Genomic DNA, 19,917 nt, shown 5'->3' on the forward strand with positions numbered 1-19,917 from the left:
TCAAAGTCACGCGATCCCAGCCTGCCTGCACGCTACTGTTTGTCCCAGGGGTGGGCTGTGCACTGAACTAACCTCAGCCTCAGCCTGGATACACCCTTCTGATGTTCTCACAGGCAGACAGGAACATCGGGGCTTCATCTTTGTCTTTGCCCCCACTCAACTCCTAGCAAGGAAGGTGTTGGCTGAGCCAGCCCCCCGCGCTGCCGGGATAGCTGAGAGGGCACTGGCAGGCACAAAGGGCTGTCCCCTGAACATATGAACACTAATGCACTGAGGGCACTGATTCAGGGAGCAGGGACGGGGACCCAGAGCCAGAATGGGCTCTACCTTGCTGTGTGACCACAGGCAAGTTCTTGTCCTTCTCTGAGCCAATTTTCCCTTCTGAAAGAGACAGTTGAGCTTGAGCTGACTGAGTTCTGACCGTGGCTACCCCTTCAAACTCACAAATTTTGAGGAAAGCAGGAAGGTCATTTCCTAATTACTCTTACTTAGAAAGACAGTCACGAAGACAGCAGAATACAACCTGGATTTTTTTTTTTATTAGACTAGGAAATATAATTTATTTCATAAAAATTAATTTTGTTACAAGAGGAATGCTAAACGTTATTTACAGGTTGTCGTTTACAGAATAAACAGAGGTGGGATTGGGGTCATCCCTGGAACCCCAAACACCCCCTCCCCTGAACATATAATGATGTCCGTGGCCCAGGCAGGGGATCCAGCCCTTTGTCCCTAGGAGAGCTGCTCCCTGCACTCAAGTTCCTGGTCACCTCCCTTCAGAGGGCCTGCCGAGGGAACTGGCTCAGCTGCCTGGGGCTGGGGGAGGGGACGAGAGAGCCCTGGATCATCCAGGAGATGGGGAGGGTCCTCCGAGTCCTCATGAGGACCCCTGCCCCGGAGCTCTGGAGCCAGGGGCACTTCGAGAGAAGGCAGAGGGAGAGGCACGTAGAAGATACACCGACTGACCCTGTGGACTCAGAGAGGGCAGAACACAGACCCGCCAACCTCTAGGCGTCCAAGCTTGGGACGTGAGGAAAGCACACACACACAAACAACACACACACACACAAGGGGGTGCACCCTGATGTGCCTGTGGATAAAAGCACACACACAGGGCACATGCACATGCACCATGTGCAAACACACCCTGGAGAGGAGAGACGGAACGCCCATTCGAGGGCCCTGCAGGCCCGGCTCCAGCACCTGATCTGCAGCTCTCAAGGCACCTGGGCCATGTGGGGCTGCCTCTTGGACCCAAATAAGAGAAATCTCACTCTCACCCTGAGGCAGGCAGAGAGGGGGTGTAGTCACAGGAGACTCAGCAAATTGATGGAGCCAGCAAATCCTTTCCCAGCCTTCCTATAAAGCTGGGCAGTTTGAACCCTCCCAGAAGGCTCCTGCCAATTTTTTCTGTGCTCCAGGCCCTGGTACACAGTTTTTGAAGATCAGATTAGAAATGGCACATGAGTGACTGGCCTGACCTCATCCACCCAGAGGCCCCTCCAGGGTGCTGGAGTGAGCAGGCTTTTGAGAGCAGGGCAGGGGAGGGCAGGAAAGGGCAGGAGAAGGGCATGACAGGCCATGGTCAATTTCTGCTCACTAGGGTTCCATCAGAAGACTAAAATCAAAGCATGTCATTACCCAAAGGGCTTTGGACAGCAGCTACGGGGCCCAGAGAAAGCAATCACATGCCGAGGGGTCACACAGCAGTTTAATGGCAAAGTTGGAGCTTGAGTGCTGGTCTTTGGACTCCAGGCTGCCTCTAAGCCATGCTATACTGCACAGGCCTACAAGGCTCCTGTTAGGAGTGACTAGGGAGGCTAGCCACAGGGCCTGAAGCCTGGGGTGAAGGCTTCGTCTCATCCAGCATAGCAGCCCTCACAAAAGGGATCCTCTCTCAAACCTTTAAACAGGTCCTTGTTTGCTCACAGCCAGCCCACACCCCAGGGGGATGAGTGGATGTGAGAAACCCCATAAACCCTCAAGTCTAGGACAGGTAAACCAGGATGCTAGCTGGGACTGCAGTCCTAAAACCTGCTTTCCTTCCAGGAGACCAGGCTTTCAAAGGCCTGGATGTGCCCAGGCGGGTCCCCCTGAGCGGCTGCTTGGAGACCTGCTGGGGCAAGTCCTGGGGTCAGTGCCCAGAGTTGTCAGGGGGAACTGGCATTTGCTTTGTCCTGGGTGCCAAGGAGAGGCCTTTGATGGGGCCTCCATGCCAGCTTGGGGTCCTGGCCCCAGCATGGCCAGTTAGCCTAAAAGAGACCCTGCTGACCCCAGGTACATTCTGGGACAGGCTGGTGAGGGGTGTCAATCCCTCCACTCTGGCAACCCTGCCTGTTTGGTTTCCTTCAGGGTCACTTAGACTGCAAAGGGAGGGTGAGATGAGGGCTGAAGGGAGGTGCCTGTGGAGATCAGAGGTGGGAAAATAGCCCTCCACCCTTCCTCTTCCACTCTGAGCTGGCGTGTAAAGCACAGCCAGGCCACCCAGCCTCGCAGCCTCCCACGCCGCAGGGCTGACTGCTAACATGCTCCTAGGAGCAGTACCGAGGCCCAGGAGCTCGGGCTTCTGCAGCTAGGGAGGCCCTCGGATGCATCCCTTCTGTTTTGCAGGAGAAACTGAGCTGGGAATAGCCAGGTTCCTGGGCTTCTAGAGGATGCCAACCTGCTCTAGCCACCTGGCTGGAGGCAGCTGCTGAATGTGGGAGTCTCATCTCCCACATTCTCTGCTAGGGCCCCTCTTCTATGCCACACCCTCTCTCCAGAGCCCCCAGATGTGGCACTGGAAACATTCTCCCTGGCTCACAGCTGGCCCACCCACACTTTCCGCCCCGACTCTTTTAATCTGCATTCCCAGGAGCCCAGAGGAGCTTACAGGCTGACCCATGGGAGGCCCCCACCCCACTCCAGACCTCAGGTCTCCTTGGCTTTATGCATTCAGTGACTGCTTATGATTTTAGAGGGAAATTAGGTACCCAGTTGAAACCATTTGCCCTGTACAACTGGGGAAAACAGGCCTGGCGAGAATTTAGTGTAAGACATTAGCAGCCAAGTGCACTCTGCTCAGTCTCTCTCCTGACGCACGCACGCACACACGCACACACGCTCCTGGCCAGAACCACGAGCGTGCCCACACTCATCCACACCCAAGAAAAGAGTTCTCTATTTTTTTGTGTTGTTTTTCTTTTTTTTTTCTTTTTTCTTAAAAAGGACTTATCCAAATATCTGGATAATAAATCATTTGCGTTTCCTAAGAAACTGGGTTTTTCTTTTCCCTTGTGGTTTTGGTGTTTTTCTTCTTCTTTGAACCTTACTAGCGGTCTGAAGCTTTCTTTCTTTTTTTTCCTTTTCCTTTTTGCTTTTGGATGGGAGAAAGCAGTCTGTCTGAATTGTACTTAACTCTTCAGAGAGAAAAATAGTGTGAAAGAAGAAGCGGGGCTGAGGAAGGAAGGAGAAATCAATAACTGAGGAAGAAAATGAAGAAGGAAACTGAACAAACAGAACCCAGAAGTCCTAGGGCTGAGGTGGGGAGGGAGGGCCACCTCCTTGCTCCCCTGCCTCTGGAGGCTGCAGCCTCATTCCAGTTTCCACACAGAGGCGAGGCGGGAGAGACAGCAGGGGACAGAGAACACGGGGTCTCGAAACAGCGGAGTACTCAGGCCTCCTAAGGCTGGTTGTGGTGGGGGTTGCGCAAGGGGAGGAGGAGGCAGGGGCGACTCCGGCTGTGACCTGGCAGAGAAGGCAGAGGCTACGCTGCCCTGCAGAAGGCCACCCTGGGCCTCCCTGTGCCCGCCTCCTGCCAGTCCCTACCAGCTGTCTAGGGCAGCTCAGCAGTCCCCGTCAGTGGTCATGGCCACCAGCATCTCACTCTTGCCCATCTCCTCCAAGGCACTGGCCAGGCTGTTGAGGTCCCCGTCATCCTGCTGCAGAGCTTCCCAGAGGTCTAGGATCACACCTGTGGGGCTCGCTTTGGTGGCAAAGTAGTTCAGGTACCTGATTGAGGAAAAAAGAGAGAATTGGGTTCCCTGAACGTCAGACCTTCCCGGAGCTGGGGGTGGAGGAAGCACCAGGAGGAGGGAGGCCTGTGGGTTTTGGAGCCCCACAATCCTGGATCTGAATCCTCTGCTTACAGGCTGTGTGGCCCTGGGCAAGGCACTGCACCTCTCTGAGACTCAGTCTCCTCCACTCAAAAATGGAAACTGTCTTCTTGCTCATCATTCATTATCATTGTTATTGCCGCTAAAAGACAGGGGCCCTGGGGGAGACGGCCAACCCGAGCACCCCGAGCACTTCATTCCCCTCTTCCTCCCACCTGTTCCCTGTCTGGTCTTGCCCATGCACACCCTGATAGCAAGGGGAGCCTTGGATGTCTTTGTAAGTCCACCCCTTTCTAGTTAGATGTCTCATAGGTGACTTCTGCTCAGTGCAGGATTAGTAAATGCTTTGCCAGCATTTAAAGTTCTCGAGCAAACTTCTGACACTAAGACATACAGCTGCCCCTTGAACACCCAGGGGGTTAGAATGCCATTCCTCCCATGCAGTCCAAACTCCGCATAGAACTTTTCACTCTCCCTAAAACTTAACTGCTAATGGCCTGCTGTTGACTGGAAGCCTCACTGGTAACACAAGCAGTTAAATAACATATTTTGTTTGTTACATGTATTACATACTATGTTCTTACAATAAAGGAAGCCAAGAAAGAAAATCATATGGAACGGGAAACACATTCACAGCACCAGACTGTATTTTTCACTGAGGCAAGTTTCCACCGTTCACCAGAAAACCCACGGTAAGTGGACCAGCAAGGTTTAAGTCACGCTGTTCAGGGGTCACTGTACCCTTGGCAAGCATTTCTAGAGCATGTGCTCCATCCTGAGCTTGCAGCACTGAGGTGTGCACCCTGGCTGGTGTGGGTTTTATCTGATTCTCAGTGACCAAAATCTGAGCAGAGCACGCTCCAGGAAGCGGCTTCTCAGACTTAGCACGTCCAAGCCTGGGCTCCTGCTCTGCTGCCTCTGGTGCCATCTGATCCTGAGAGGTCAGCCTACCAGCTGGCACGACCCCTTCAGTCCAAAAGAAGGTGGGGAGTGTGCCTGGCTCGGGTGGGGTGTACCTGAGCCTGCACTCACCGATCCATGGAGAGCTTCTGTGCCAACAGCCGCCAGTCGTTGCCCCGAGAATTGGGGGCATCCAGGCTGTTGCATATCTTCTGGCGGATGGAGAGCGGGATCTTGAAGGCATAGGGTCCCAGCTGGGTGGTGACTGAGCTGCTGGGGGCAGAGCAGAGGGCATCCAGGGAGCCAGCGGGCGTCTGGAAAGGCAGCGCAATGGTGTGAGGGGCAGAGTACTCCCTGTGCATTTGCTTCTCTGGCTTCCTGCCTGGGGACTGTGAACCCATGGCCACTCCCCACTTTCTCCAGGAAGGCTCCAGCGGCTCAATCCAAAAGGACTTTTTCCAGGGACAGTCAGCCAGAGGGCCAGAGAGGCGTACCCAACCCCAGCCCTGGCATGCATCCTGTTGATGTCTCCCTGGGCTGATGCTCACAGGAAGAGGTGGGTCACAGTCTCATCACCTGGAAGTGACTAGCCTGGGGTCACACGATGCTCTTAGGAAGCCTGATCTAGACCTACACCCAGAGCTCTTTATACTGCTTTGCACTGTGCCCCTGGGTAGTCTGGGGTTTGCAAACCTCACGGCTGTCTGTCCTCTAGCCCTTACCTCCGCCAACACAGTGTGCAGCTGGAATATCTGGCCTTCTCCTTCCACCTGGCGCACGCAGATCTTGCAGGTGAACTCTGTGGAGGCTAGACTGTGCCTCTCCAGGGTGAAGGTGCAGTGCAGGGCCTTCTGGTTGCCACTCCAGATGTGATAGAAGGGGATCTCCTGGGAGGATGTGGGGGTCAGGGTCAAGGAAAAGCACAGTCTACCCTGCCCTTGAGGCAGTAATGGGGTCAGCCACAGGGAGGGGGGAGAGACCAGGCCTCTCCACCCAGATGGGCAGAGGAAGAACCGGTCAACAGTGCTCCTTCCAAGAAAGGAGTGTGCAGGAAAGGCACAGTCTGATGGTCAGTGTGTGGGCACAGTCTGATGGTCAGTGTGTGTTTTCATGGGTATCTGGGGCTGGTGTCACACAGATTGGGGGGCAGAGGGATGTGACCATCAGATAGTTTGTATGGTCTCCCAGATGTGAACGCTTAGAGATGGGAAGGCCTGTTTGATGATGATGTGTACAGATATTTGCGTGTGGGTGTGGCTGTGGCATGCGAGCATATGCCTAAGATGACCTGGAGTGTGGAGAGTGGGGTGAGAGGGCGACACAGAGAGGGTAATGAGAGAGGGAAGGGGGATTGGACTAGGGAAGGGGGACTGGTCTTCCCTGAGCAGTCCTCAGGTGTGCCCTCTTCCCAGCCCCATCCCTCCCCTCCTTGGCCCAGCCTCACCTGGTACTTGGCCAGCAGCTTGCTCCTCCAGTGGGCATGGGGGATGTCGTGGAGGGAGAGGCGCAGGTTATGGTAACTGTCCTTAAACAGCAGAGGTTTTGGCTCCTCCACTAGGTAGCCGCCCAGAGTCCGCTCCAGCTCTAGCACCTCCTGAGGGCCGGGGGACAATGGAAGGGGAGCCCATCACACTTGACCAATGGGCTCTTCCCTGCTGCAAGCTTAGGGGCTGGGGCAAGGGAGGGCAGGCGGATGCAATCAGGCTGTCACCTCAAGGGCAAGAACTCATCTGAGCACACTGCTGGGCATTTCTAAGTGTTCACAGCTGGCTCACAGGATAGGGAGATGAATGGATGGATGAATGAACATACAGTGGACAGATGGATGGGTGAATGGATTTATAGGTGACTGGATGGATAGATGGATTGGTGGATGAATAGACAGGCAGATGACTGGATACACGGAGACGGACAGATGGATGTACAGACGGATTATAAATGGAAAGATATCTGGAGGAACAGGTGACTGTTGACCGAAGGAGTGTACAAATGGATGGATGGGTGGGGAGTGAATCAACAAAGAATTCCATCAAGCTGAAAAATGGCAACTTCCCTCTTGATCTGAATTCCCTTCTCTGACCAAAACTAGAGAATCAGCCAGTGCCCTCAGGCTGAGAGATCCAAGCAGCAAGACCATTTCCCAGGAGTCTCCAACCCATTATGGGCCTCATGGAATTTCAGGTGAGCCTGGTCTCAGCAGGACTCTCACCCTCCCTGGAGGCCTTTTCACCTAAGTTGCATCAGTCTGCAGCCTGGAGTTTGAGCCAAGTGGCATGAGACTGGGAGACAAAGTTGCAGAAAGGCATCACAGACCGCGGTGGAGGAGGCAAGGCACTCTGGGAGAGGACCACGAAGCTTCGTGGAGAGGTGAATGGAAGGATAGAGACAGGAAAGGGAAGTTTAAACAGAGCCAAGGGTTTATGCTCTTCCTAATTCCAGATGAGTCCAGATGAGACTGGGGCGCTAGGCACAGGGTGGAAGAATGGACTAGGACTTTGAGGCGGAGGGGACAGTGGACTGAGTGGTACGAACACAGGACTCCACACCTGCCATCATCAGGTGGCAAACTCTGGTCCCTTTGAGTTCCTTCCCTCCCTGCACCAGACCACCCTTCATTGGCACAGCCCCACTTAGGGGTGCTGTCGGGTCGTTAGCATACACCAGAAGCCTGGCTGTGGGCTCCGGCTCCTCTTGCTCCCCCGCCCATCTCATCAGTCACTGGTTATGTCTATTCCACCAACAAAACAGTCCAGCCCTTGCTCCTCTGCTCCTCGCCATGGACACTGCCTGTTGCCCAGGAAGCTCAGGGTCCAGTTGCCGCTCATCTACCCATCCTGGCACAGGATCCAGTTGCCTCTCATCTACCCACCCTGGCAGTGTAGCCACAGCTCAAAGAGCACCTGTGAACAGGTCTCCAGGTCTGTGCGCCTTCCCACTGGACAGGTTCCAAATTCCTTGGCATGGCTGCCAAGTTATTGGGAAGCTGAGCCCACCCAATTCTCCTCACTCACTCATATCCTTTGCGCGCCTGTTCACAAGGAAGGACACACCTGCCTGAGTATGAGCTGCGATCTCCTGGAATGCCCCTTCCCCTTCTCAGCCCGGAACTCCCATTTGTCGGTCAGAGCACAGGTCTAAGGTTAGCTCTGCTGTGAAGTCTTCTCAGACCCCCTTCCCAACAACCCAGGCCCTGCCACCCCTCCCAGTATGGTGCTCCCTTAGCCCTCTGTCAGTGACACCCCATCTGTTTCCCCCTCTAGGCTGGGACTTGGCGAGGACATCTCTTTATCTCAAGGGTCTGATGCCCTTCCAGCACTTGAGGAACGAGCGGATGAGGCTGATGGAGGTAGAGGGGTGCCTGGAAGGTACCATGATCCTGAGGAAGGGGATACTGGCAGGCACTATGCAGCTGGTTGGCAAGGGCTGAGGGGATGCACCCACAGTGTCTGAGTACCTGTGGCTGGGCCTTACCTTTAGTGCTGCGGGCGTGTCCTCCAGACAGTAGACCCTGAGGCTGTACTCCAGGGAGGTGCAGAGAGCGGGGGCGAAGATGGCCAGCTGGAGCCGCTTGACTGCCGAGCGGGAATAGGACTCACCCGTGAACACATAGGTGCCCAGTTGGTCCAACAGAATATGGCAGGACCTGGCCTCTAGCTGGCAGTAGCAGGGGGTGTTCAGGGTCTCCTCGTCCAGGGTCACCACCTCCTGCAGAGTGGGAGTGGGGTGAAGCAGATGGGAAACAGCCAAGGTCCTAGAAGGGTCCGTCCAGGCTGGGCCAGGAGGAAAAGGGCTTTGGTTCCCTCCCGAGTCCCTGGGAGTTCAGCGAGCTGGCTCGCCCAGCCAGGGCTCCTCACCTCCCAGTGGCCCTGATGGGCCTGGGTCTTGAGCTGGAAGATCCAGTCACCGGCATTGACTTCGGCACAGTGGGGCACCGTGAGGATGACGGGGCGGCACAGCAGGAGGCCCGTGGGCCCGCAGGTCACTGCGGGGCTCAATACTGTCTGGGTCCCTTCTGAAAGCGGGCTGGGGCAGGGCAGAGGGCAGGAGGGAGGCAGTGAGGGGAGGCTGAAGCTCAGCAAGGGTCCAGCTCTGGCCGTCTCCCACCTCTGCTCTGCTCTCAGGCTGGTGGAGGGCAGGCATCCAGCCCAGGATCAGGGGTTTAAGGAGAGGTAGAAAAGTGGCTTAGACCTTGAGACTTTCCAAATTTTTACTTTACATTGTAACAGTCTCACCACTAAATCTTTGCTTTCATTTTTAAAGGTTCTGCACTCTTGGACTATTTTTGATAGGTGTCATTGAGCTGCCTTCTGAAAGTTGGTACCAATCTGTGTTCGCACCAGCATGCCACGGGAGGGCCGTGTTCCTGCATGCTTGCCAATAGGAAGGTGTTAGCATTGGAGAAAAATCTGCAAATTCACAAAGCAAAATCATCTCCCAATATTTCATGGCTGTCTGAATTACTATCGCTTTGACTACAAATTAGGCTGAACACTTTCTTATAACCTATTGGCCATTGTGTGTGTGTGTGTGTGTGTGTGTATTTGTATGTGCATGTGTGTCTTTGTATGAGTCAGGGTATAAGAGTGTATGTGAATCACCTGTTAATACATTTTGCCCATTCTCATACTGAGATGTTTAATTTTTAGTGAAATCCCTAAAACCTCTACCTACGAGGACACCAGTCCTTTGTCACATTGTAGCCAGCCTGTCAAATGCCTTTTAGAGCTATCCATGTTTCCTTAAAAGACTATATCTGAATTTAGGATCAGTCTTACAAGGAGAGATGGTGATATTTGAGCCCCAGATGGGAGAAAAGGAGGCAGCCCTCTCTGGAGCTTCTACTTACAGGGTGTTTTCTGCCTTGTTGATAAGGAGGTACATCTCATAGAACTTGCCCTGGGGGATGGCTCCATTGGGTACCAGCAGGCTCACCCCTAGGGTGAGAGAGAGGTCAATAGGGATGGGGTGATGGGAGTACAAGAACTTAGAGTGAGAGGTGGCCCCAGCTTGAGTCTGGGGACTGGGTGCAGGGAGAGGCCTTGCCACTGAGCACAGCCAGCCTGGTCTCTGGCATTGCACTGGGTGTAGAGATAAACACCTGGAGTCTGAGGTACCAGTGCTAGCGCTAGCCCTAGCTCAGTGAATGCCATTGGGAAACTGTTGATTGCTGCCTTTGCCACTGGAGCTGGGCACCCTGCCCTTCCTGCTGCTAGAGCCCAGGAAGTCACTCTGTAGGCTTGTTGACCTACAGGGGGCACCTCTCTCACTTAAATGGAGAGAGTGGCTTGTCCGAGGTTCCCCTGCCCTAGCGAAGCAGACAGACATGGACCCCAGACCTTCTGCTGTATAGTTGTATCTCTTCCTCCGGCCTCGCTTTCCCAATCTGTGAAATGGGGCTAGGGAGTCCTAGGCCCTGGGGGGTGGGTGATGAACTGTCCAGAGAGGTCATGCTGTAGCCAGGCTGACACACAAGCAGAGTAGGGGCCTACCTGTGCCAGGGATGCTGAGCCTTCCGCCCAGGCAGCCGAACGTGCCGCTGACGCTGCTCCCCGGGTCACGGGGCAGGCCTAGGAGCTGCTGGGAGCCGAGGCTGGCACTGCGAAGATGCAGGAAGTGGGCGTCCCGAGTATAATCTCCCGGGTACGTGCCAGGGGGCAGGACTCCCAACAGGTCGGCCCCGTCAGAAAGGCCAGGCCCAGAGCCAGTGGTGTTAGAGTTGTAGACCTTGATCTTGAGACTGGGCAGGGGATCCAGCAGGGGCGAGTTGGTCATGGGGATCTTGTCAGCTGAGTCCTGCAGGGCATACACGGGCCCACGGTAGATGCCGGCGCTGGCTGTCAGGTCCGGAGGTGCAGTGGGGTGCAGGAGCTGTGGGTTGTCTGCAGGGATGGGGGCTCCAGTCAGACCCAGCAGCATCTCACTGGCCCAGTTTTACCCTTGCTCCTGCCGCGGGTCCTCCTGTTGCAAAATCTCACCCATATGTCCAGTTGCAAAAGGTTCAATTGCCACCCACTGTAGGATGCTTTGGGGACCCACCAACCTGGGCCACCTTTTCCTTTGCTGCATCTCTCTAATCCATACTCACCAACATAGTGGTCCTCAGAACCAACTCTAGAAAACCCTGGGAGGGAGCAGGAACCCCGACTCTGGTATGACTGGCTGGCTGGCTGCCATGACCCGGTGGGAGCCTTACCACCACCTGCCACCCCAGGAGGTCCCACATCCTTACTGGGTCTTGCAGTCTTGAAGTTGACCGGGTGGAAGCCCCCAGTGAGGGCGGCAGAGGAGTCGGTGATGTCGGTGTCGAAGTCCCGACAGTTGCGGCGGTACACCACTACCCCCACCACCATGAGGACGGCCACGACCACGAAGATGGACACCACGAGGCCCGCGTACAGTGCCACGTCCCCCGAGGCCTCCAGGACTGTGGGGATAGGAGGGCCATGTGAGGGACAGGACCCTGGGGCTTGGGGTCTCTGGGGAGAGGCAGGGCCCGGGACAGGTTGGTGCTGAGCCGGGTTCCGGTCCAAGCCCTGCCAGGATGGGCCGGCGAGCTCAAGTCCTCTGAGCATCAGTCTCTATAAGTAGAATGGTTGCACCTCCCCTGCCCTGCTTCCCTCCCAGGGTGGTGAGAAGAGGTGAAGGGAATCTGGCGACAGTTGGTCCTGTCGGAGCTGGGATTTAAGCCTAGAACCACAGCTCATAGCAGTTTCCATAGGACCAAAGGTCCAGGCTCCCAGAAACCTTTGGAAGTGGCTGCTCTGAGCTCTGCTTCCATCCTGTGCTCTGAGGGTAGAGTGGAAGGGAGGGGGCAGGAGGGGAGTAGGAGGAATGAGAAGCATGGCGATGGGATGGAGAGCAGGTGAAGGAGGGAATAAGGGAGGCAAACCATGGCTATGCATCCCTCCCCCAGGCAGGCTGCTGGGCTGGAGGGTGCTCTGGGTGGGGAGCAGGGCAGGCTGCTGCACGGCTTGAAATAAAGATGCAGGGTCTAAAGGAGGGCTGCCCAGTGGAACTTTCTACAGCAATGGAAATAGTCTATCTCTGTGCTGCCCCACAGGACAGCCACTAGCCACATATTTGGCCCCTGGACAACTGACATGTGGCTGATGTGGCAGAGGAGCTGAGTTCTAAAATGCATTTCATTTCAACTCAGTTAGACAGAAATTTAACTTGCCACATGTGGCTAGTGGCTCCAGTATGGGACAGCACAGGCAGAGCCAGGAGGGCCATGCTTCCCCTTGCTTCTTCTGGGGGCTCCAGGAAGTATCTTCTCTCTCCCCTGCCTGGACCCCTTGAAGCACCACTGCCCTGGTGCCGGACTCGGCCTACAGCAAGATAGGGCCTGGCTTTCGGCTCTGTGTGTCCATCACCTGCTGGGCCCAGCCCTCATTTGTGGGCTTCGCAGAAGAACTGCAAGAGGAGGCCGCTCAGGGTTGGATTCCCACTTCTCTGGGGCCTTTGACTCCCTGGGCTCAGCTCTGCTTCTCCTGACACTGGAGGCCACTTGCCTGGTGATTTATAATCTTTAATCAGTCACCAGCCTGGCCCCCCCAGTGAGCTGGCTGGGAGTCTCGCTGCTGTTTTTATGATTCCAGAATCACTTGGAAATTGTAGTTTAATTACTACAGGCCAATCTGCTCAAGTGGCTTTATTGCTCTGGTGTTACTGCAGCTCGGTATAGCCCCTGGGGGCTGGAGGATGAGGCCCTTGGGGGCTGACGTAGGGCAGCGGGAGACCCAGAGAACATGGGAAGTTTCAATTCAGCTGCTGGAGGATAGTGAGGGGCACTGGGGTGGACAAGGGCATCAGGCTAGAGCACCAGCTTTGGCCATGAAATATTTTGGTTCGGATCCTGGCTGGATCCTTGGGTGAGTCCCTTCCCTCTGAGAGTCAGTTTCTCCTCCTGTAATGGGAGGATCAAGATGGTGTCCTAGGGCCTTTCTGCAGCTAAGGATCTGCCCGTCTGCCCATAACTGTGGTAAGTGTTGGGTCTGGGGAGTCCAATGTGGGGGTCAGTGGGGGAGGGGCATCTTCACCTCTCCTTGTCCCTTGCCTTGCCCTGCCCCTCACACCTTAGAAAACCAGGCAAGAAAACCAGGGATTCCCCCAAAGGAAAGAGGACAGCGATGAAATGGGACTTACGGTGGCTTTTGGGGTCACTTTGAGTTTTCGTATCTGTCGAGGGAAATAAAGGGAAAGACAATGACACAGGTGCAGGGAAAGGGTAGGGGAGAGGGTGACAGGGACATGGTACAGATGAGATGATGGATATGGGAGGTAGGCACAGACCCCAAAGGCACTGAGGGCTGGGGATGGTTGGCCTGGGGTGTCCCCTCATCCTGCTGCAGAGTCCCTACCCCAGCCCCCACCTTCCCAAGAACTCACTTTGCATGCACAGCCCATCGGTGCAGTTCTTGGAGTCCAGCAATGTCCCGCTGCAGTCTCGGCCTCCGTTCTGGGGTGGGGGCGCCATGCACTCACGGCTGCGCCAGTGGGCACACTCAGTGCTACAGGCTGACCACTTGCTCCACTCCGTCCAGGCTCCATCAACTGTGGGAGCACAGCACACGGCACATGGACCAAACACATGCACATACATGGTTGTATGTGCAGAACAGAGCAATATACCTGCACACGAGAACACACCCACACACAGACACCCCCCACCCCACACACACACACATTGTGGCATGGAAAGAGAAACCCAAGACACACATAGGCCATACACAGAAATCCATGCCCTATTCACACAACTCCATGACAATGCAATGCAGTGTACCAGGTGGACAAAAAGGGCCCTCCCTGGTGGTCTAGGGGTTAAGTCTTAGCACTATCATCTCTGTGGTCTGACTTTGATCCCTGGCCAGGGAGCTACCCACATGGCACAGCAGACCTCTTCTGTCTCGCCCGCTGCTCCCCTCAGCAGTGTATTTCTGTAGATCTGCCTGTTCTGCTCCCCACTCTGTCTCTGGTGAATCCTCCTAACCCCCTCACCTCTGGCCTACACTCCAGTTCTTCTATGCATCAATCAATCAATAAATCTTTAAAAACAAATATCACCAGGGGGAACACAAATAGATGCCCACGGTCATTCCCAGATGCAGCCCAGGGCACTGGTAGACACACAGAGACAAAACCCAGGGCAAACAACTCGACTCACCCAAACATGAGGCCAAAGGGCGGAAACACAGCCACATGTGCAGGGACAGACAAGCAGACGGGACAGAGTAAGAGGCAGCGGGGAGGAGAAGACTGCTGCAGGATGAGGGCTGGAGGTGAAGGTGTGTCCAACTGCTAAGTGAGGGAGCACAGGCTCCCTGACCCCAGCAGCTCAGGGCTCCTGCCTGGGGATTGACACCGTGAAGCCTGGGCTTGGAGGGCAGAAGAGTCCAGCCCTCAGACTGAGGCTCAGAGCCACTGTGTCAGTCTCTCAAGCAGCCCAGGGTAGAACAAGAGGTCATGGGTTGTGGCATCTAGTGGACCTGGTCAGCCAGTCCTGGGCTCTGGGTCAAACACCTGCTCTCCGTGATGGGGAGAGAACAGCTATTCTGATAGATACCCCAGCATAGAAGGGAGGGTGCCACCTGACAGGGCCTTACCTGGGCACACAGTAGTGCAGGCGGTCTTCTGGAAGGCCTGGCCATCGCAGAAGGCTCCTCCGTTGAGTGGGGCAGGGTTGGTGCAAGTCCGCGTGCGCTTCTGCCAGCCGCGGCCACAGCGGTTGGAGCAGGGTGACCACTCTGCCCAGCTGGACCAGCCGCCGTTCACTGTGGGGGCAGCAGCAGTCATCCGGTTGACCTGGTTTGGGACCCTTGGGCCTTCCAAAGCACATCCCTGATTCCTGATGAGGCCCCTCCACAGAGGCCTGGCCCTTCCTAGTGAGACCTTCCTGCCTGCCAGTCTGGGGACTCAGATGCCAGAGGGGAGGCCGGGGCGGCCATCGCCAGGGTTGTGGGGGATCCAGAGGTCATTATTTATGGCCCTCCCCATTGTTCAATAGTAAATGAAGGCCTGGAGGGGCTGACACTCACTAAATAAGCTAGTAGCACAGAAAGACCTACATCAGCATCTCCTCTAACTGACACCCTTAGCCAGGGTTAGAGGCCTGGCAGGCAATCATGGCCCCTGTGTCTGGTCACCCTGAGCGACGGGAGCCTGGGACTGGAGCCCGGGACAGGCCCCCCCTTTCTGTGGCTCTGCCCCTCCCACCGAAGGGCATAGCAAGGGGCGACAGGGAACAGCCTACAGGTCTGGGCTGTAGCCTTAATTCTGTCAGGACACAGACGACCTCTGGGTAGGGTGGGTCAGGTGGGCCATATAACCCCAGGAGCCCTCCCCCTGCTCCAAGCCCATACCATAGACGATGACTGTGGCTGTGGTGCTGCGGCGCTTGGCCACGATGTTCTTGGCCACGCAGGTGTAGTTGGCCGTGTCCGACAGGCGAGCCTGACGGATAATGAGGTTGTGGTCGATGGTGAGTAGGAAGTTGGTGTCGTGGGTTGGGTCGATGACATCCTCATTCTTGAGCCATTCCACCTGTGGGAGTGGGGTTAGGGGGTGAGGACTGGTGCCTGCACACCTGCCTCCTGGGGAATGGGCCCTCTCTGGAGTGGCAGGGAGGTCAGACCATCAACAGAAAAGCAGTCCAATCTATCCAAGTCCACTGCACAGTGGTGACACAGTGAGGCAGAGCAAAGCACTATGCAGGACACCTAACAGGGTTAACATGGCCACCCAACTACTGGGCAGCCTGGGGAAGGGGCTTAGACCAGAGCCTCAGTTTTAAAAACTGAAAGATGGACTTGAACAGCATTTACCCCACAGGGCTATTGTGAGGACTAAGCAAAGTGTGGAGGACAGCACTTGGCTTGCAGTAATTACTAAATAAGCTAGTAGCACAGAAAGACCTACGTCAGCATCTCCTCTAACTGACACCCTTAGCCAGGGTTAGAGTCCTGGCAGGCAAACATGGTCCCTGTGTCTGGCAGACCAGGGTCAAGTCCCAGCTCTGCCATGAGCTGGGTCGCCCTGCCCGGCGCCATCTCCCCATGGCATCATGGGATGCCGACACCCACCCTGCAGGGGTGCTGTGAAGACAGTGTGCTGAGTGTCCAGGACAGGTGGGAGATCAATGGGCGGTAGCTCCCACCTAGGGCATCTGTCTGGGCCCATTTACTGCATGAAGATACGATGGGGAGGAGGCTAAGTGACCAGAGCAAGATTCTGAGGTTCCATGGGGCTGAGATAGAGGTAGAAGTACAAGATCTGCCTCCAACTCCTATTCTACTAGAGCTCCCGACAGTGAGGCTGAGACATGCTCTGACCTTGACTACGGTGGACGGAGAGTAGGCGGGAAAGGTGAGAGGGACAGGTGAGCGCTGCCTAGGGAGCCAAATGTTATGTGGCAAAGGGAAGAGGTGGTCAGTTTTTGGGATGAGTATACACCTTTCGGCATCCCAAAAGCTGGGGTCATGGGTTCTGGTGGGGCAGGAGGAGAAAGTGTGTATGCTCAGGGCTCTTCCTCTGCAATAGACTGAGCCCAAGGAGACCTGGGGGCTTCTGCCCCAGCCTGTTGGCAGCCTGTGGGGTTACGTTTGTGAGCTGCCCAGTTGGGGTCTGGCATGTGCTGAGTTCTTCAGGGAGGCAGTTCCCTTCTCTTTCTCAGGCCTTGATAGCCCATCTGTGAAATGGGCAAGGTTCTGGGAGGCTGAGGCATCATGTCTCACCATGCCTGGCAGGTCCCTGCCTTGCCCAGCATTCCTGGTGAACCCCACTCACCTCAGCCACAGGCACCCCCTCTGGTGGGCGGCACTGCAGGAGAACTTCATGGTCCAGGGGCACTTCCTTGCCCAGAGGCTCCTGATCAAAGTTCTTGCGCAAGTCTGGGTAAAGAGAGAGGAGGGTACAGGCAGTCAGGTGCAGTAGGGAGGAGGCCGCATAGAAGAGGGGAAGCCTGAAGTGCCCCAGTCTAGCCACTAGGTGGCAGTACACACCAACGGATCATTTATGGGGGAACACCTGGTCTTTACCGGGGGAATTTTCTCTTCCCAAAGTGGGAGTCTCACCAAGTGGAATGGGCTGGGTTCTGTGAGGGATATAGTTCCCTCCCTGCCTTGGTCGCCCTAAGCACTTGGTGAGTCAGGATTGGAAGGCAGCTGGCAGCTATCTCATACAGAAGTAGATGAAAAAGTGCTGCGTCCAGCACAGGTGGGAGCCCAATAAGCGGTAGAAATCCTGGGGTCACAGGTGGTCCAGGGCAACAGGTGGGGGTGTCAGGGATGCGTACATGCGATGCGGACGTAAGCCCGTCGACTCTTGGTGGTGCCTGCGGAGCTCCAGGCCACGCACTGGCACCAATAATCCTCCAGGCCAAACAGCTCTTCCACCTGCTGCCGGGACACCTCAATCTGCACCTCTCGCACTCGCAGGCCTGTGGAGAGAGGCATGGTCAGAGGCAGGTCTGAGGGTCTGAGGACAAGCCAGGGACAGGGCACTGTGACATCGCTCTCTCCCACTTCCCCTGTCCCCTGAGTCCTGTTGGCGGTTCTGCCAAGTGCTTCTCATTTCCATTTATCTCTCCTCTGTCTCCACGCTAGCCCAAGTCACCATCTGGACATTGCCATGGCTGAAGCCAGCTCTCTGTCCCCCATCCAATCCACCTGCAGCCAGTGTGTGCTCTCAAAGTGCACAAAATGGCAAGTCATACCCCTCTCAACACGAAGACCCAGGTTCTCCATGTAGCCTCCAGTCTCTCCAGAATCTAGCCACTGCAGCTTCATTGGGTGCCTCTGGTCTCTCATGGTCCCTGGGCCCTTCTGGTCTCTAGGCCTTTGTACATGTAGTGCCCTGCTGGCAACCCTCCTCCGTGTCCTCCTGGTCACTGTCAGCTTCAGGCTGGGCCTTACATCCTCCAGCTCTCAGAGTACTGCTCAGCACTCCTTCCTCTACACTGGACCTGGTCTGTTGGCTTTGCTCTCCCCTGCCTGGCCTAATTTCCCACAACACCAACTGTTATCTGTGTTATTTTCTACAGACGCCCAGTGCAGGAGAGTGAGGTGGATTTTACCCCATCATCTGCTGTGGTTCAGGGACTGGTACAGAATAGATACTCCAAAATAGCTGAAGAGAGCCTGTGGGGCTAGAGCTGGGGGGAGGCTCCTCTTCCTGGGAGCCCCTGGCTTCTCCATGGCTCTCTGCCAGGTCTGGATGATTGGATCCACCCGCCCAGTCCAGAGTTGGGGGGGGGGGTGTCACCTAGTCTTCTGCCAACCCTCCCTCGACAGTTTCCTACAGTCAGGAAAGGGATGAACCCACCTGGATAGGACACCATGGTCTCTGAGAAGCAGGACTATTCTGAGGACAGGACTATCGACTGTGCATATAGTGGTCTGTGGCCTGTGGTTAAATGTAGGACTGGATAGATGGGCAGGTTTGACTCTTGGCTTCACCCAGCTGTGTGACTTTTGTTAAGTTACTTAGCCTCTCTGAGCCTTACTCAGTTCCCTTGTTAAAAGACTCAGGGTAACTCTAAATGAGTCACAGAATGACTCTGCCACAGCACCCAGCCCAGGTTGGACACATATCAATGCTGGCAGGTCATCTGTATCTCATCTAGCCTCTTTCTTTTATATTTGGAGAAACTGAGGTTCAGAGAAGGTAGGTGGTGGGCCCAAATTCCCATATTAAGTTGTCAGCAGAACTGAGGTCTGCTCTCTGGGGTCTTGCCCTAACCCTCTCTGGCCCTCTCCCAGTGGGTGATCGCCTTACCTCTTCTGTATTGTGGGGGGAAAGGGGTCTTTACACTGGAGCCCAGACAGTTGAGAGCCCCCTCCTGATGGTGAGGGCTCTACACAGGAGTGGAGCTTGGGGCTTGGTGCCAGGGAACACAAGGAGGGAGGAGGCTGCTGGGATTGGGGGCCACTCGAAGTGGCCACCTGGGACTCGGGCTTGGCCCAGGGCAGAAGCACTGGTATGTGGGCCTGACCTGCCTTTCCTGGCCCACTGCTGCCATCCTCTGTGTCGTGGGCCTCAGGCAGAGCCAGGGAGGGCCAGGGCAGGAATCAGCCACACTGCTGCCAAGATAGCAGCCTCAGGACCATTGTCCATTCTTTCCAGCTAACGGGGACAACGGTGCCCCAATTTCTAGGGCTGGCTGGGCTTGTATGCCTGGTAGCAGGGAGAAGAGCCTTGTTGTCACCATTACCAATAATCACCAGGTGTGAGAGGGATCACGGCAGGGCACACTGTCCCTCTGCTCTGTCCAGCTCCACACAGCTAACCCTGATATAGGCTGGGGGAGGGGAGGAAGGACAGGGAGGGGTAGGAGAATCGAGGAAGAGGAGTGAGAGACAGAAGGAAGGCAAGGCTGAGAAGAAGAAAGGACCCAAAAGGAGACAGTAAAAACGAGACAGAAGCCAAGGCAGTGCAGGGGCCACCTTGAGCTTGGGGTTGGCTGGGGCTGCCTAAAGGCCTGCTGCCTGAAGGTGACCCACAGCTTGATGCCCCCTCCATCCTGAGCCCTGGGAGAGGCTTTCCACCCTGAGGCACCTGCCACAGGGGCCTGGGGACAGCAGAGGCCTCTTAGCCTGAGGGGCACCACAGGGCAGCAAGTTTCTGGGACGCATGAGGAGCCTGGAAAGGGAGGGCCTGACCCATTCCCACTCTTCTTTTTCCTCTCAGGATTTGGGGTACATTGTAGCACCACCCACATGATGATTTACTTACTTTGAACCTTTTTTAACCTAAATCAATTTCTACAAAAGAGCTGTATCATGATTGTGAACATTCAACAGTATTACTTTCCACACACAGAAAGCTCAGAATGATCTGGGGTTTGGGAGGGCAAGGGGCATAAAAGGGCTTTGAGCCCCCTCCTAATCTGAGAGCACAGCAGGCATGTGCGTGTGCATGTGCATGTACT

At 55.5% G+C, this 19,917-nt stretch overlaps 1 protein-coding gene across 2 annotated transcripts in view; it reads right to left on the minus strand.

Moving 5' to 3' along the window:
* Nucleotides 1–493: 493 nt before the first annotated feature.
* Nucleotides 494–19,917, minus strand: part of UNC5B (unc-5 netrin receptor B) — an 81,618-nt gene continuing 62,194 nt past the window's right edge. Inside the window, exons 3-17 of one of the 2 annotated variants that reach the window (XM_037497236.2) lie at nucleotides 17,284–17,427; nucleotides 16,776–16,879; nucleotides 15,353–15,533; nucleotides 14,597–14,764; nucleotides 13,383–13,547; nucleotides 13,140–13,172; nucleotides 11,224–11,418; nucleotides 10,484–10,873; nucleotides 9,841–9,928; nucleotides 8,849–9,017; nucleotides 8,466–8,699; nucleotides 6,439–6,588; nucleotides 5,717–5,881; nucleotides 5,127–5,308; nucleotides 494–3,990 (exon numbers count right to left, since the gene is read on the minus strand). In XM_037497236.2, the coding sequence (XP_037353133.1) occupies nucleotides 3,825–3,990; nucleotides 5,127–5,308; nucleotides 5,717–5,881; nucleotides 6,439–6,588; nucleotides 8,466–8,699; nucleotides 8,849–9,017; nucleotides 9,841–9,928; nucleotides 10,484–10,873; nucleotides 11,224–11,418; nucleotides 13,140–13,172; nucleotides 13,383–13,547; nucleotides 14,597–14,764; nucleotides 15,353–15,533; nucleotides 16,776–16,879; nucleotides 17,284–17,427 (2,534 nt within the window). In that variant the 3' untranslated portion in view covers nucleotides 494–3,824. The remainder of the gene's footprint in view (nucleotides 3,991–5,126; nucleotides 5,309–5,716; nucleotides 5,882–6,438; nucleotides 6,589–8,465; nucleotides 8,700–8,848; nucleotides 9,018–9,840; nucleotides 9,929–10,483; nucleotides 10,874–11,223; nucleotides 11,419–13,139; nucleotides 13,173–13,382; nucleotides 13,548–14,596; nucleotides 14,765–15,352; nucleotides 15,534–16,775; nucleotides 16,880–17,283; nucleotides 17,428–19,917) is intronic. The other variant, XM_037497238.2, reaches the window with a different exon arrangement.

This window comes from Talpa occidentalis, unplaced genomic scaffold (genome assembly GCF_014898055.3).
Source record: "Talpa occidentalis isolate TD23 unplaced genomic scaffold, MPIMG_talOcc4v2.1 talOcc4.8, whole genome shotgun sequence".
Classification (NCBI taxonomy): domain Eukaryota; kingdom Metazoa; phylum Chordata; class Mammalia; order Eulipotyphla; family Talpidae; genus Talpa; species Talpa occidentalis.